This window comes from Antechinus flavipes, chromosome 6 (genome assembly GCF_016432865.1).
Source record: "Antechinus flavipes isolate AdamAnt ecotype Samford, QLD, Australia chromosome 6, AdamAnt_v2, whole genome shotgun sequence".
NCBI lineage: Eukaryota > Metazoa > Chordata > Mammalia > Dasyuromorphia > Dasyuridae > Antechinus > Antechinus flavipes.
Window position 1 is genome coordinate 2,160,116 of NC_067403.1, and position 12,606 is coordinate 2,172,721.

A 12,606-nucleotide genomic window follows, 5' to 3' on the forward strand; every position below is an offset into this window, starting at 1 on the left:
CCTAGGAGTTGGAGTGACAACTCCCCCAAGACTTCCTGTGTCCTGGCCATAAAAGTGTTTTTCAAAATCTCTTTGCCTGCTGAGTGGGAAGTAAGTGGGCTGCACATTCCCCCTAAAGCTCCTTACATCATCAGCTTTCATGATGGCGCTCAGATGACCCAGCGGTGGAGCCTGGCTGAACATGGAATTCTGCTCATAATTCACACATCCCGGCAGTTGCTATTTTTTGTGTAATTTAATCATCCCCTGCATCCCTTCCTTCCATATCTGGAACATTGTGAGAAATAAATTCTCTTGCTTTCTTTTCCCTAGCATCATTTTCTATTGTGTATCATAATTCAAACCCTGCTCAGGATAACAGAGTCTGCCTAAGATGTGTGAATGTGGCCCTGACTCATGGATATGTGTACCAGACCAGGAAAAGTTAGAAAATCTGTCCCTCCGGGGCTTCTGCTCATCTGCAGGCTTTGCATGATTATTTTAATGCACTTATTTAATGGATACTGGATTAAGCACCTACTGTGTCCAGAAGAGCTGCCGGGACAAAGACACCGTCCTTGCCTTCGTGTTCCCTGAATTTGAGCAGCCAGTGACCGGGCTTCTTGCTTTCTCGCTGGGCATCTGGCATCTGCCAGAGCTGACTGTAACCCTCTATTCTTCAGGAGATGGTTTCATAAATTGAGGGTGGGTGGGAATTCATCTGACGGCCAGGCATTTTGGAAAAAGTTATCTAGACTTCACAAGGCTGGTCTTCCAAGAGACGCAAAAGCATCCACATAGCCCATCATTAGGCTATTTTTGAAGAATTTTCAACTCCTCAAGACATGTGTTAACTTAACTTTCACTAGGATGGAGAATATAGAAATCTGTCCAGTCCTTGAGACTTTGGAAGAGAGCCTTTTGGAGACAACCTATTTGATTGATCAACAAATCAATCAGCAAGCATTTAAGAATCACTCACTATGTGCTGGGGACCATGCTAAGTGCTAGATACAAGGAAAGGCAAAAATATATTCCTCAAATGATGAGGTCTCCTTCTTATGGAGAAGATAATATTCAAAAAACTCACCAGCTATGTTAGAAGTGGGAGGGAACAGGAAGCAAGATGCGGGAGCGAGGAGGGAGAAAATCCCAAGCATGATGAGAGACAGAGAAAAGACAGAGATGGAATTTCAAGTGTGTAAAATAAACATCTGTGTGCCAGGAGGAGGGCTCCATTCGCTTTCTAACATTTAAAAAAGTACATTTTTTTAAGTTTTATTTTTTTATTCTCTTATCTTCCCATCGCACACATCCCTAGTTTATTGCAGTTCATATAGCTATCTATCTCATCCATCCCCACACTCAGCTTTGCTAGATTTTAGTTTATTAGTTTTCTACAAATAATAGTAATAACTATTACTTAAATGGGTTTTCTAACTAAAAAGTGATTTTATTTTCAGCATCTTATTGTATCCTCAGAGCAGCTTCTCAAGTGATGAAAATGAATCTCAGAGAGGTTGCATTATTTTCCCAAGACCATGTAGCTAGTAAGTAGAAAAAAGGGCAGAGGTGAAAGAAAAGCAGATCTAGAACCCAGGTTCTTTTTTTCCAGGATTGGAGATCTTCACATTCCACCATCGTGGAATGTATCTCATATAAAACTGCCAAGAGATTAAGATCAACCTACATACACTCGGCCTAAATTGGGATCTGTGCTTTGCCCCAGACTTCCACCCAATGAGATCTCAATGATTACATCTCAATAATTAAAAGTGGAGTGAAGCAGCTGTCCTGGAAGACAACTTGAAAGGGCCTTAGGAAAGATCTGATCTCCAAGAACGGATGTTTGACTTGAATCCTGACCAAACTCAATACCAGGATGTGTCCACTGGCAAGAAGTGAACACACACCAGGTGAGTGCAGTGGCAGAGGAATAAGGACTTTGCTGACTATGAGCACTTGCAAATCTTTGATGTTAGTTAGTTCCATAGCATAGGAATGAACTGAAATTTGAATCTGGGAAAGGGACCAAGGGGACAAGCATTTGTGGTGATAACGTCACTAGGGATCCTAGCCATAGCACAGTGGCAGAGACCAGTACCTGAGGTTGAATCCTGGGCAGAGCTTAGAAAAAATAGTTAGAAACACCTGAACACTAGGGCAGCATCCCCCATTCCTCAGAGCTTACTGTAATAATAACATTTTTTAAAAAATAATAATAATAAATAATCATAATAATGACTAAGCAAATTAGTAAGAACTTGACCATGGATCGCTACTATGCAGATAGAGAAGATCTGGGTTCACACTTAGCAAAAGATAGTGAAGTTTAAAAAGCTACTCCTCCCAAGAAAAATGTGAAATGGTCCCCCAAAAAGTGTGCTTTGAAGAGCTTTGAAAAGGACTTTAAAAACCAAATAAGAGCAGTTTAGGAAAACTTAGGGAAAAAAATAAGAGCAATATAAGAAAACTATGAAAAGAAGATCAATCAACTGGAAAATAAAATCCAAAAACTTAAGGAAGAAAATAATCCTTTAAAACTAGAATTAGGCAAGTGGAAGCTAATAATATTAAAATAAACTAAGAAATATTAAAACAAAATCAAATTAATAAAAAATAGAAAAGAATGTGAACCGTTTCATTAGAAAAAACAACAGATTAAGAAGACACAATATAAAAATTGTTGGACTACCTAAAAGTTATGATTTTTTTAAAAGGAGTCTAGCTACATTATAACAAGAGATTATTAAGGAAAATTTCCCTGAAGTTCTAGAATGAGAAAGTAAAAATATAGAAATAGAAAAGGAGATCCCAAGATGAAAACTCACAATACCACTAATGAAGATTAAATCAAAGCAATTATAAGGAGTTGTTTTGCCCAATTATATAACAATAAATTTCTCAATTTAAGTTAAATGGAAGAATATTTACAAAAATATAAACTCTCTATAAGAGAAAATAGAACTTCTAAATAAACTAATTGGGAATAAGAAATTGAACTGGCCATAAATGAGCTTCCAAAAAAAAAAAAAAAAAGCACCAGGACCAGATGGATTTACAAGTGAATCTACCAAAGATTTGAAGAACAATTAATTCTTATATTAAATAAATTATTTGCAATAGGCAAAGAAGGAGTTCTAACAAACTCCTTTTGTGAAACAAATATGGTATTGACATCTAAACCAGGAAGAGCAAAACCAGAGAAAAAAATATAGACCAATTTCATTAATGAATATGGATGCAAAAATCCTAAATAAATCACTAGCTAGAAGACTACAACAATACATTACAAAGACTATACACTATGACCAAGTGACATTTATAACAGAAAAAGAGGAATGATTTTTAGCAAAAAGAAAATTATCAATAGCTAATGTAAAAAAATCAATGCAACAGACACAGAAAAGGCTTCTGATAAAATAAAATGCTCATTCCAATAAAAAAAATTGAAAGCATGGTTACAAAAGGTTTTTTTTTCCTTAAAATCATCAAAAAAAATCACCCAAAACCTTCAACAAGCATTGTTTGTAATAATGATAAGATAGAAGCCTTCCCAATAAGACTAAGAATGAAACAAAGATGTCTAATGTTGCCAATATTATTCAATATTGTATTAGAAATGATAGCAATACCAATAAGAGAAGAAAAAAATTAAAGAATCAGAATGAGAAATGAGATAATAAAACTATCCTTGCTGCAGATGATTTGATGAAAGGCAGAATATACTAAAGGCTCAACTAAAAAGTCAGTGAAAACAATAATTTTAGCAAAGTAGTGGAATATAAAATAAGCCCACATAAATCATCAGCATTTCTGTATATCACCAACAAAACCCTATAAGAAGAGATGAGATACCCCACTTAAAATAACCATAGAGAGTATAAAACACCTCATACCTCTTCAAACAGATCTAGAAATTACAGAATTATAAAACACTTCTGATGCAAATAAAGGCAGATTTAAAGAATTGGAGAAATATTAATTGTTCATGGATAGGCAGAGTCAATATAATAAAACTGGAAATTTTGCCTAAATGAACCTGTTTATTCAATAACCTCTTTATTCAAATTATCCCCACAAATTACTCAATTAGAAAAAATTATAGCAAAATTCATTGGAAGAAGAAAAGGTCAAGAATATCAAAAGAATTAATGGAGAAAAACTGTAAGGGAAGAAAGTTTTGTAGTACCAGATCTTAAAACTATCGTATGAAGCAGAAATTATCAAAACTATCTGGAACAGCCTAAGAAATAGAAAAGTAGATTAGTGAAACAAACTAGACACACAATGCACTGAAGCAAATAATTATAGTAACTTTGGCAAATGTAAAAGTTAAAGCTTTGAGGATAAGAATTCATTATTTAGTAAAAATTGGAAGGAATGCTAGAAAGCAGTCTGGCAAAAGTTGGGAATAAACCAATATCTTACACCATTTTTTTTTCCAAGAGATGGTCAAACTAGATATATGATCTATGTATAAAGCAGGAATATCATAAAAAATTAGAAGAATATGGAACATTATCTGTCAAACTTGTGGATTAGGGAACATTTTAAAAAACAAAAGGCAGAGAGCATTGTGAGTATAAAATAGATAATTTCTGTTGGTTAAATTCTGTAATTAAATTAAAAAGGTTTTACACAAATAAAACCAATGTAGCCAAGATTAGTAGGGCAGGAGATAGAGATATCATTTCCCTATTGTTGAACACTATCCTCTCTTAATTTATCCTAAGATTTAATTGTTTTGGTGGCCATATCACACAGTTGACTTATAATGAGTTTGTATCTACGAAAACTCCTAGATTTTTTCACACAATTTCTTCTTATAGATATATGTTGGTTTTTTCTGAGCCCCAATAAAAAAAGGTTACATGTATCCCTATTGAAAATCTTCTTGTTGAATAGAATTAGCCACTCTAATATGTGAAGGTCTTTGTAGATGTGTAATCTATTTTGTAAATTATCCCTTCTAGCTTTGTGTCAACTTCTAGTTTGCTATATGTGTCATTTTTGTCTTTATCCAAATCATTGATAAAAATGTTAGCAGCAGCGGATCAAACACAGATCCCTGAAGTCCTCCAATAAAGAGCTCCTTCTAAGTCGGCCTTCTTTGGGTCTGCCCACCCATCCAGTTCTTCATTTTGTTATTCTTCAATCCATATCTATCTTCTCATCAAGCATACAGATCACTTTGAAAGACTTTACACTCATTATACGAGACTTTGTCAAATTTCCTTGCTAGAAATCAAAATAACTACCGTATTCTTGGGTTTGGCCACACAAAAATAATCTCACAAGTCTCTTCCAACTCTAATATCCTCTGTCCTCAGACCCCTTGTAGTTGTAAAATTCTTTCCAGCTCTGAGACTCTGACATTTGCAACCAGAGTTCATCCATCATTATGGGAAACTCCCAGGTTGGCAAGCTCCATCTCCAGCCTCCCAACTCAAGCAACCAAAAACCTAGATCTTTTCTCCAGAGCCTTACCAATACAAACCTTTCCCTTTCCCTACCCTCTGGGTCCTCACTGCTCTGCCTAACTGGAGGTCTGTTCAGGAGCTGAAAGGAGAAAGTGTTCCATTTGGGTTTGTTTTGTTATCCCCCTGCCCCTCCTCTTTCTCACCCTTGGGCTGGACAGTGTGCCCAGCCCTGGCTCTGGGGACTGCAGGAAATTGAAAACTGGAGCTGGTTGTTCCTTGGACCACCCCCAAATAGGTTTCCTGCATCTGAATTCTGTTTAAATAAGAGGGTGTGACCGCCCTATTTAAACCCCTGAGCCTAGGGTGCTGAGCCTCAGTTCTCATCAGACAAGAGGAGAATCATGAAGCTGTACTTTGCCTTGATGGTGCTTCTCTCCATTTCACTGTTGGCTACTTCAGCTCCTCCAACTTGCTACTCAAGGATGCTTAACCTAAGCAAAGAAATCATGGATTCCTTTAATGCGCTGCAGAATGAGGAGCCCTTGGTAAGCTTATTGCTCTTTTTTCTATTTTAAAAGCTTCTACTTCTTCAGAAAAATTAGGTGATTGGACACAAGGATTTCTAAAGACCTTGCAGTTCTGACATTCTACATTCTCTCCATCTTTCCATCTCTAACATTCTGTTATCGAAGATCTCTTCCAGCTCTAACAAGCCATGTTCAACATTTCAATTGTAATGGTCTGTTTTCCAAGATCCTTTCTAGCTCTAATATTTTGTATTTTAATACCCTTTCCACCATTAACATTCTGTGTTCCAAGATCCCTTCCAGGTCCAAAAATCTTTGTTCTCTATTCTAAGTTCTTTTGCAGTCCTGATATTCTATGTTCCACTCCAGAGCTTATCTTTTATGTTACAAAACTTTCTAGCTCTTAATACTATGACCCTATGAAAAGCTCCTTTATGGAATCTGTCATGTCTCTCAAGATTATTTAATAATAAATAGAGTCTGTTTTCCTTACTTCTAGGAGTCCTGTGTGGAGGGACTACCAAAACTTTACTTGGATATCCATGTAAGTTCATTCTTTCTCAGATCTAACAGTAATAGTTAGGAGCATTTGTATGTATCAGAGTCAGGGAAGGGAGGAAGAGGAGAACTATTATGTTATGGAGAGTTTGGCTGAAGGAGATAGCTCAGAGATCATCCAAGGATGGAGCTGAAAGGAATGTGAAAATAGCACTTTAGCAAACAATCAGGGTAAAATGAAGATTGGTATGGGAAAATTATATGAGGAGAACTGAGGAAAATCTAGACAGGATATAGGAAAACAAAGCAGAATCAGTCCTATATCTGAGACTTTATTCACTATGTGATTTGGGGGGAATTCCTTAACATGAACCTCAGTTTCCTTACGTATAAAATAGGAATAATGTTTTCATTACATATTCTACATGACTTGCCTGACATGCACGTATGCCCAGTGAAGAGTCTGAGTCTTTGAGTCATATGATCTCCATGCTATTTTCATGCTTTGTGTCTTCATATGATTGATCTTAGAGCTCCAAAAGGGCTTGTAGAAATTCACTGCATTTCACACAGATATAATAAAGTAATAAATTGGGACTTTAAATCTAAGTTTTCTGACTAAACCCAGTGTTCTTTCCATAACATCATCTAAAGGGGGAAAAGTCATCTAAATGCTAAATCATATCTAGAAGAAGATCGAAGAATGATTGCTAGAATTTCCTGAGGAATAAGAACTGTCTATTTCTCCTCATTTAAAGCAAGGGATCTTCCCCATTCCTCTTGTTATCTACAAAATAGCATTTTACTATTGCTCCAAAAGTAATGGTTTCTGAGCAATATGACTGAGACGGTCAGGACAGAAGCAATTATAGCAATCATAAATTCATAGTCCCTTTTATTGTGTGTACATTATCTGAGGAAGATATGGAGCATGTTAGTCGACAAACATTTGAGCTAACTACCATAAGGAATTCAAAGATTTATCAAATCCATCTCAGTGCCCAGAGAAATTATTACCTATAAAATACTGAGAAATATAATCTAGTAGATAAGATCCATATAGAAATAATTATAATACAAGGCAGAATAGCAAAATTCAATAAGAGAAGCATAAGCACACCCCAGATAATGTTTATTGCTACTAGGAAACAGGCCTTCAGGTGCAATCATGTTATTTAGCTGGATCAGTCCATTCCATAGAAGCAATGCTACAAATGGGAACACACGCTGTTATTAATGAAGTTTAAAACACTTTTTAAGGAATTAATTATACAATGAATAACACATCCACATTATTAACAATGTTGTCAGTTGGTCAACAAGCGTGTCACGTGGGCCGGGCACTGTGCCAAAAGCTGAGAACGCAAAGAAATGCAAAAATCAGTCCCTGATCTCGAGTTCACAGCCTCCTTTGAGAAGGCAGCACACAACCAACCATGTAGTGATGGAGTAACAAGGCTATTGGAGAATAGTCTTATTGGGAAACCAGCCTAGGGACTGAACTGGGGGAGGAAGACACCCTCAGACTTGGGTGGACTCTACTTGAATTATAGGTTAAGCTATTCCCTTCTGACAAAAACCATCCCCTACTTGCATTACTGAGACAAATCACATAAATACTAACAATCAAGTTCATTTTATTTACTATTTATCCATGCTCTGAGATGGGCTGATGTTATCACAGATCAAAGGTGATTTTCTGGGAGTGAGAGTCCAAGCAGAGGAACGGGTCTTCTGCCATGTGATGTCAACGAGGGGGTCTCTCTGGTACGGCCACCAGGATGTGTCCTTTTGTTATCATCCAGTGGCTTGGCTGTGTAGAGTAGCCACCCAGCCACTGCAGTAGGCTTCACATAGGAAAGAGAAATAGCAGCGGGGAGGCTGGGAGATGCTTGTGGCCAGGGAGCTTTCAGGGTTAAGTGACTTTCAGGACCAGGAGAATGTCAACATCAGGATTTGAAGCAAAGCGTTTCAATGGATCAGCCAACCAGCATGGGTTCATTTTGGGCTTAGACTGGGTTCTGGCTATTAGTTTTGTGTTTCTACAAGGTGGGGAGACAGTGAGGAAGCAGCAATTGCTCTTCCCCATTGACCTTTGAGAACAAAGGCATCACAGCACTGATGAGTACAATCAAGCCTTGTCACCATCTGTACAATGAGTTATTAGAGTTCAAAGGAGAGAGAGAAATCATAAAATCTTATGAAGGTGGAGAACATGGCCCATCAGGTGGATTTAATGTATATTAAGTCAAGCTAGCACCAGGTATCAACAGTTCCCCTCTGTATTAAGGAAACAGCAGCAGCAGCAGGGAAATATAGACATATTCTATTTTAGTGAACGATCGTTCTACTTTAGTTCCCATATTGTCTAGTATGGCGGGCCACCCTAACCAAATGCACAGTTTGAGCTCCATTGAACAATGTTTAGTTGGAAATATCCTATGAGCAACATGCTGTTCTGGACAGTGAGAGAGATACAAAAAAGAACAGAATTTGTAGAGCAAGGGAGGAGATGAGACAAGAAAACAAATAACCACGATACAAACTAGCAAGCACTGATTAAATCCTCCATATATACAAGGCTCTGGCATATAAAAAAACGTGGATTACAACACCAGAGAAGATCTGGGAATTGATCTTGGGTTTCATTGAAGAAGGAAGACAATTTGGCAGTCCTAGTTAGGAATTCAGAAAGACTGGGGATCTAAATCCTAATTCTGATACTCATGAGCTCGGACAATAGTCAACTCACTGAACCTCTTTTTCTCGTCTGCCAAATGGAAGTTCATGTCAGCTCGGTTATTATCACCTTCCTTTTGAGAACAAGAAAGTGGAAGCCAGGCAAAATAAATGACTTAGTCGGGGTCTCACAGTCAAGAAGTGTCTGAGATGGAATTCAAATCCTGCTTTTTCTGGCTACAGGTCTAGCACTCTGTCTACTAAACCATGTTGCTTCTACTCCCCCCACCATGGGTGTCATAAGAATAGTCTAATAAGATAGTGAGAGGGATATGTTTTGTATCTAGATAAAGCTAGATAAGTATCAGCAAGCAAAAAAAGCCAAATAATTTCTGGCTAAATACAACAGGAAAGGTTTTATTAAGTGGGCTTTGAAGGATTATGCAGATGGAAAAGTTGTGAAAGAAATATAGGGTCAGTAATTGATTAATGACATTAATTGTCATTAAACTAAGGACAATTTTTAAGAAGGCAAAGGATGATTAGGTCAAATCCCAAGATAAAACTGTGGAGAGGGGAGAATTAACTAATCTAGGTTCAGATATTATTTTTAATTATTGGGGAACAAGGAAGAGTACTGGACTCATGGTCAGGAGCATTTTTGCATTATATTTGCATTTGAAAGCCGGCATTATTGGCATTATTGCCAAGCTTCAGTGATTCAGTTTCCTCAAGCTATAAAATATAAATAGCAAAGCCTGTAGCAGTTACTTTATTAGACCATTGGGTCACAATTAACACACACACACACACACACACACACACGTGAAGCCCTTTGTGAATAATGCAGCACCAGACAAATGTCTACTATTATTCTTACCATCTTCCCGCACAAAAACCCCCTTCATAACCCATTATCATTGCTGTTTTTATAAACTGTGAGACTGCGATATGGAGAATGGGAGTGACTTTTTCAAGGTCACAGAGTCAGTTAATGTTAGAGTCCTGACTAGAATTCAGATCTATTGCTTCCTAGTCCAGTCCTCTTTTATGTTTTTTAGTTGTTTCAGTCTTGTCCAACTTGTCTTTTCTTAGCAAAGATACTGCATTGTGTGCCGTTTTCTTCTCCATCTCATTTTAACAGATGAGGAAACTGAGGCAAACTGAGTGAAGTGACTTGCCAAGGGTCATACAACTAGGAAGTGGCTGAGCTGAATTTGAACTCAGGAACATGAGTCTTCCTGACTCCAAGCTGGATGCTCTAAGTACTACAAAGCTGCCTCCTCAGTCCTTTGTACACAACTCCATTGATCACTCTATGTTATCACTGGGGTGTGTGTGTGTGTGTGTGTGTGTGTGTGTGTGTGTGTGTGTGGTGGAGAACAGGTTCAATACCAGAGAAAAATAAAAGTCTTATCTCCTGGAACATAGTAGGCACTTCATAAATGCTTTTTAACTGACTGTGCTTCCTTCACAAACACAAATGCAAGTCGCTTCTTCCGCTCAGAGAGCTTAGACTCCCCTGCAGGAGCTCATGTCCGGCGGTCGTTCTGTTCCCTGCCTCACACACCATCCTACACTTGCAGAATTACTGCGTGTTGGCCAAACTACGGGACTTCGTGGCGTCGCCCAAGTGTCGGAAAGTCGCTCGAGTCGGGGCCCTGAAGGACCAGGTGCGGAAGCTGTACACCATCATGAACTCGTTCTGCAGGCGGGTGAGTCAACGTCCAGAAAGGCTTCCTTCTGGCGGCCATCGCTTCTCCACGGGCTCCCGGGTTCCTGCTGTGGGTGAGACTCTGGGCTAGCAGCTCATTATAGGATGTGACAGAGCACAAAGCGTGGCCCCCTTCCTGAGTGAGATGACAAGCTGCTGAGGAAGGTGAGCCCCACAGTGGGGAAAAAGATGCAAAGCATATTAGAGCAAGGCCCAACTGAGGGCAAAAGGGCTTAGAGGAGTCTGGGAGCCTTGAGGGGGGAAATCAAGAAAGGGCAGGCCTGGAGCTGGGTGCCCCAGGATCCGGGGGGATTCAGGTGATGGGAGACAAGGTCAAAGAAAGGACTCGTGGTGGGGAGAAGCAGCAGATGAGAAGAGAGCCAGAATGTGGAAGGCCTTGAATGCCAGGCTAATGAGTTTAACGCTATCCTCTAAGCAGTCGGATGTGATTGAAAGGTTTACAAGAAAGTTAAGGGAGCATAAAAATAGCACTTTCGGAAGATTCATCCGGCAGACTAAATAGGGTGGACTGGGAAAGGAGAGACCGAAAGCAGGGACAGCAGCTAAAATGGCTCGGGAGTGGTCCGGCCACAGATTCCGTGACTGGGGGCCATGGGAGGGGAGAGGAAAAGCAACTGTTTAAAATTGTAACGGCCAGACGGGCAGGGTCCTCTAACTGGCCGACTCACGCTGACCAACTGGAGCACTGCGCTGCTTCGGGGCTGGTCCCTCTGTTTATGTTGATTAGACTGTAACTTAGGAAGATCCCCCCAAATGCAGAAAAGATGCTTAAGCGGATGAGGGCAAGCCGGGGAAGGGAGGGTTTCAAAAGTGAATCCGGGTCTCCAACAGTATTGTGAAAAGCGATCTCTGCGGGGACTGTGCCTGATGCACTTGCAGCACAACAGTTTCTGTCAACAATGCAAATGGCAGTTCCGGCCTCGGCAGGACCTTCTGGGCTGTCCTGGCTTCCATCCGTGTGCCGGGGCAGCAGGACCGGTGACCAGAGAGCCCGGGATCCCGAGGCCCACCAGGAGAGGCCACCATGGTCTGGGGCTTCTCTTCTCCCTCCTTCCTAATGCTGCCTCTCATCTCTTGTTTCCACAGGACTTGGTGTTCTTGTCTGATGACTGTGAGGTCCTGGAAAACCCCCTCCAAGCTCCCACAACCGTGAGAACCCAAGTGAGGTCAGAGCCAAAAGAAGCGCCCAGGGGGGTTCCAATTACCCCGGCTGGCAAAACCTCAAGTGGATAACCGGATGTGCCCAATAAGGCTCCTGTTGTGAGTGTGGGTGTGGGTATGTGTGAAAGTGTGTGAGAGTGTGTGAGAGTGTGTGTGTGAGTATATGTGAGTGTAAGTGTGAATGTGAATATGAGTGCATGTGTTATGTGAGTGTATGTGTATGTGTGCCTGTGTGAGTGTGAGTGTATGTGAGTGTGTGTGAGTGTGGGTGTGAGTATGTGTGAAAGTGAGTGAGAGTGTGTGAGAGTGTGTGTGTGAGTATATGTGAGTGTAAGTGTGAATGTGAATATGAGTGCGTGTGTTATGTGAGTGTATGTGTATGTGTGCCTGTGTGAGTGTGAGTGTATGTGAGTGTGTGTGAGTGTGGTGTGAGTATGTGTGAAAGTGAGTGAGAGTGTGTGTGAGTGTGTGTGTGAGTATATGTGAGTGTAAGTGTGAATGTGAATATGAGTGCATGTGTTATGTGAGTGTATGTGTATGTGTGCCTGTGTGAGTGTGAGTGTATGTGAGTGTGTGTGAGTGTGGGTGTGAGTATGTGTGAAAG

At 39.8% G+C, this 12,606-nt stretch overlaps 1 protein-coding gene across 1 annotated transcript; it reads left to right on the top strand.

Moving 5' to 3' along the window:
• Nucleotides 1-5,803: 5,803 nt before the first annotated feature.
• On the top strand, nucleotides 5,804-12,378 carry CYTL1 (cytokine like 1). The gene is made up of 4 exons (XM_051967233.1): nucleotides 5,804-5,947; nucleotides 6,429-6,473; nucleotides 10,693-10,821; nucleotides 11,928-12,378. The coding sequence occupies exons 1-4, from the start codon at nucleotides 5,804-5,806 to the stop codon at nucleotides 12,072-12,074; spliced, it is 465 nt and encodes a 154-aa protein (XP_051823193.1). The 3' UTR covers nucleotides 12,075-12,378.
• Nucleotides 12,379-12,606: the final 228 nt, after the last annotated feature.

Coding starts and splice junctions, on each gene's coding strand:
- CYTL1 (XM_051967233.1), top strand. CDS start 5,804: ATGAAGCTGTACTTTGCCTTGATGGTGCTTCTCTCCATTTCACTGTTG. Junction 5,948..6,428: donor TGCAGAATGAGGAGCCCTTG/GTAAGCTTATTG, acceptor CCTTACTTCTAG/GAGTCCTGTGTGGAGGGACT. Junction 10,822..11,927: donor TGAACTCGTTCTGCAGGCGG/GTGAGTCAACGT, acceptor TTGTTTCCACAG/GACTTGGTGTTCTTGTCTGA.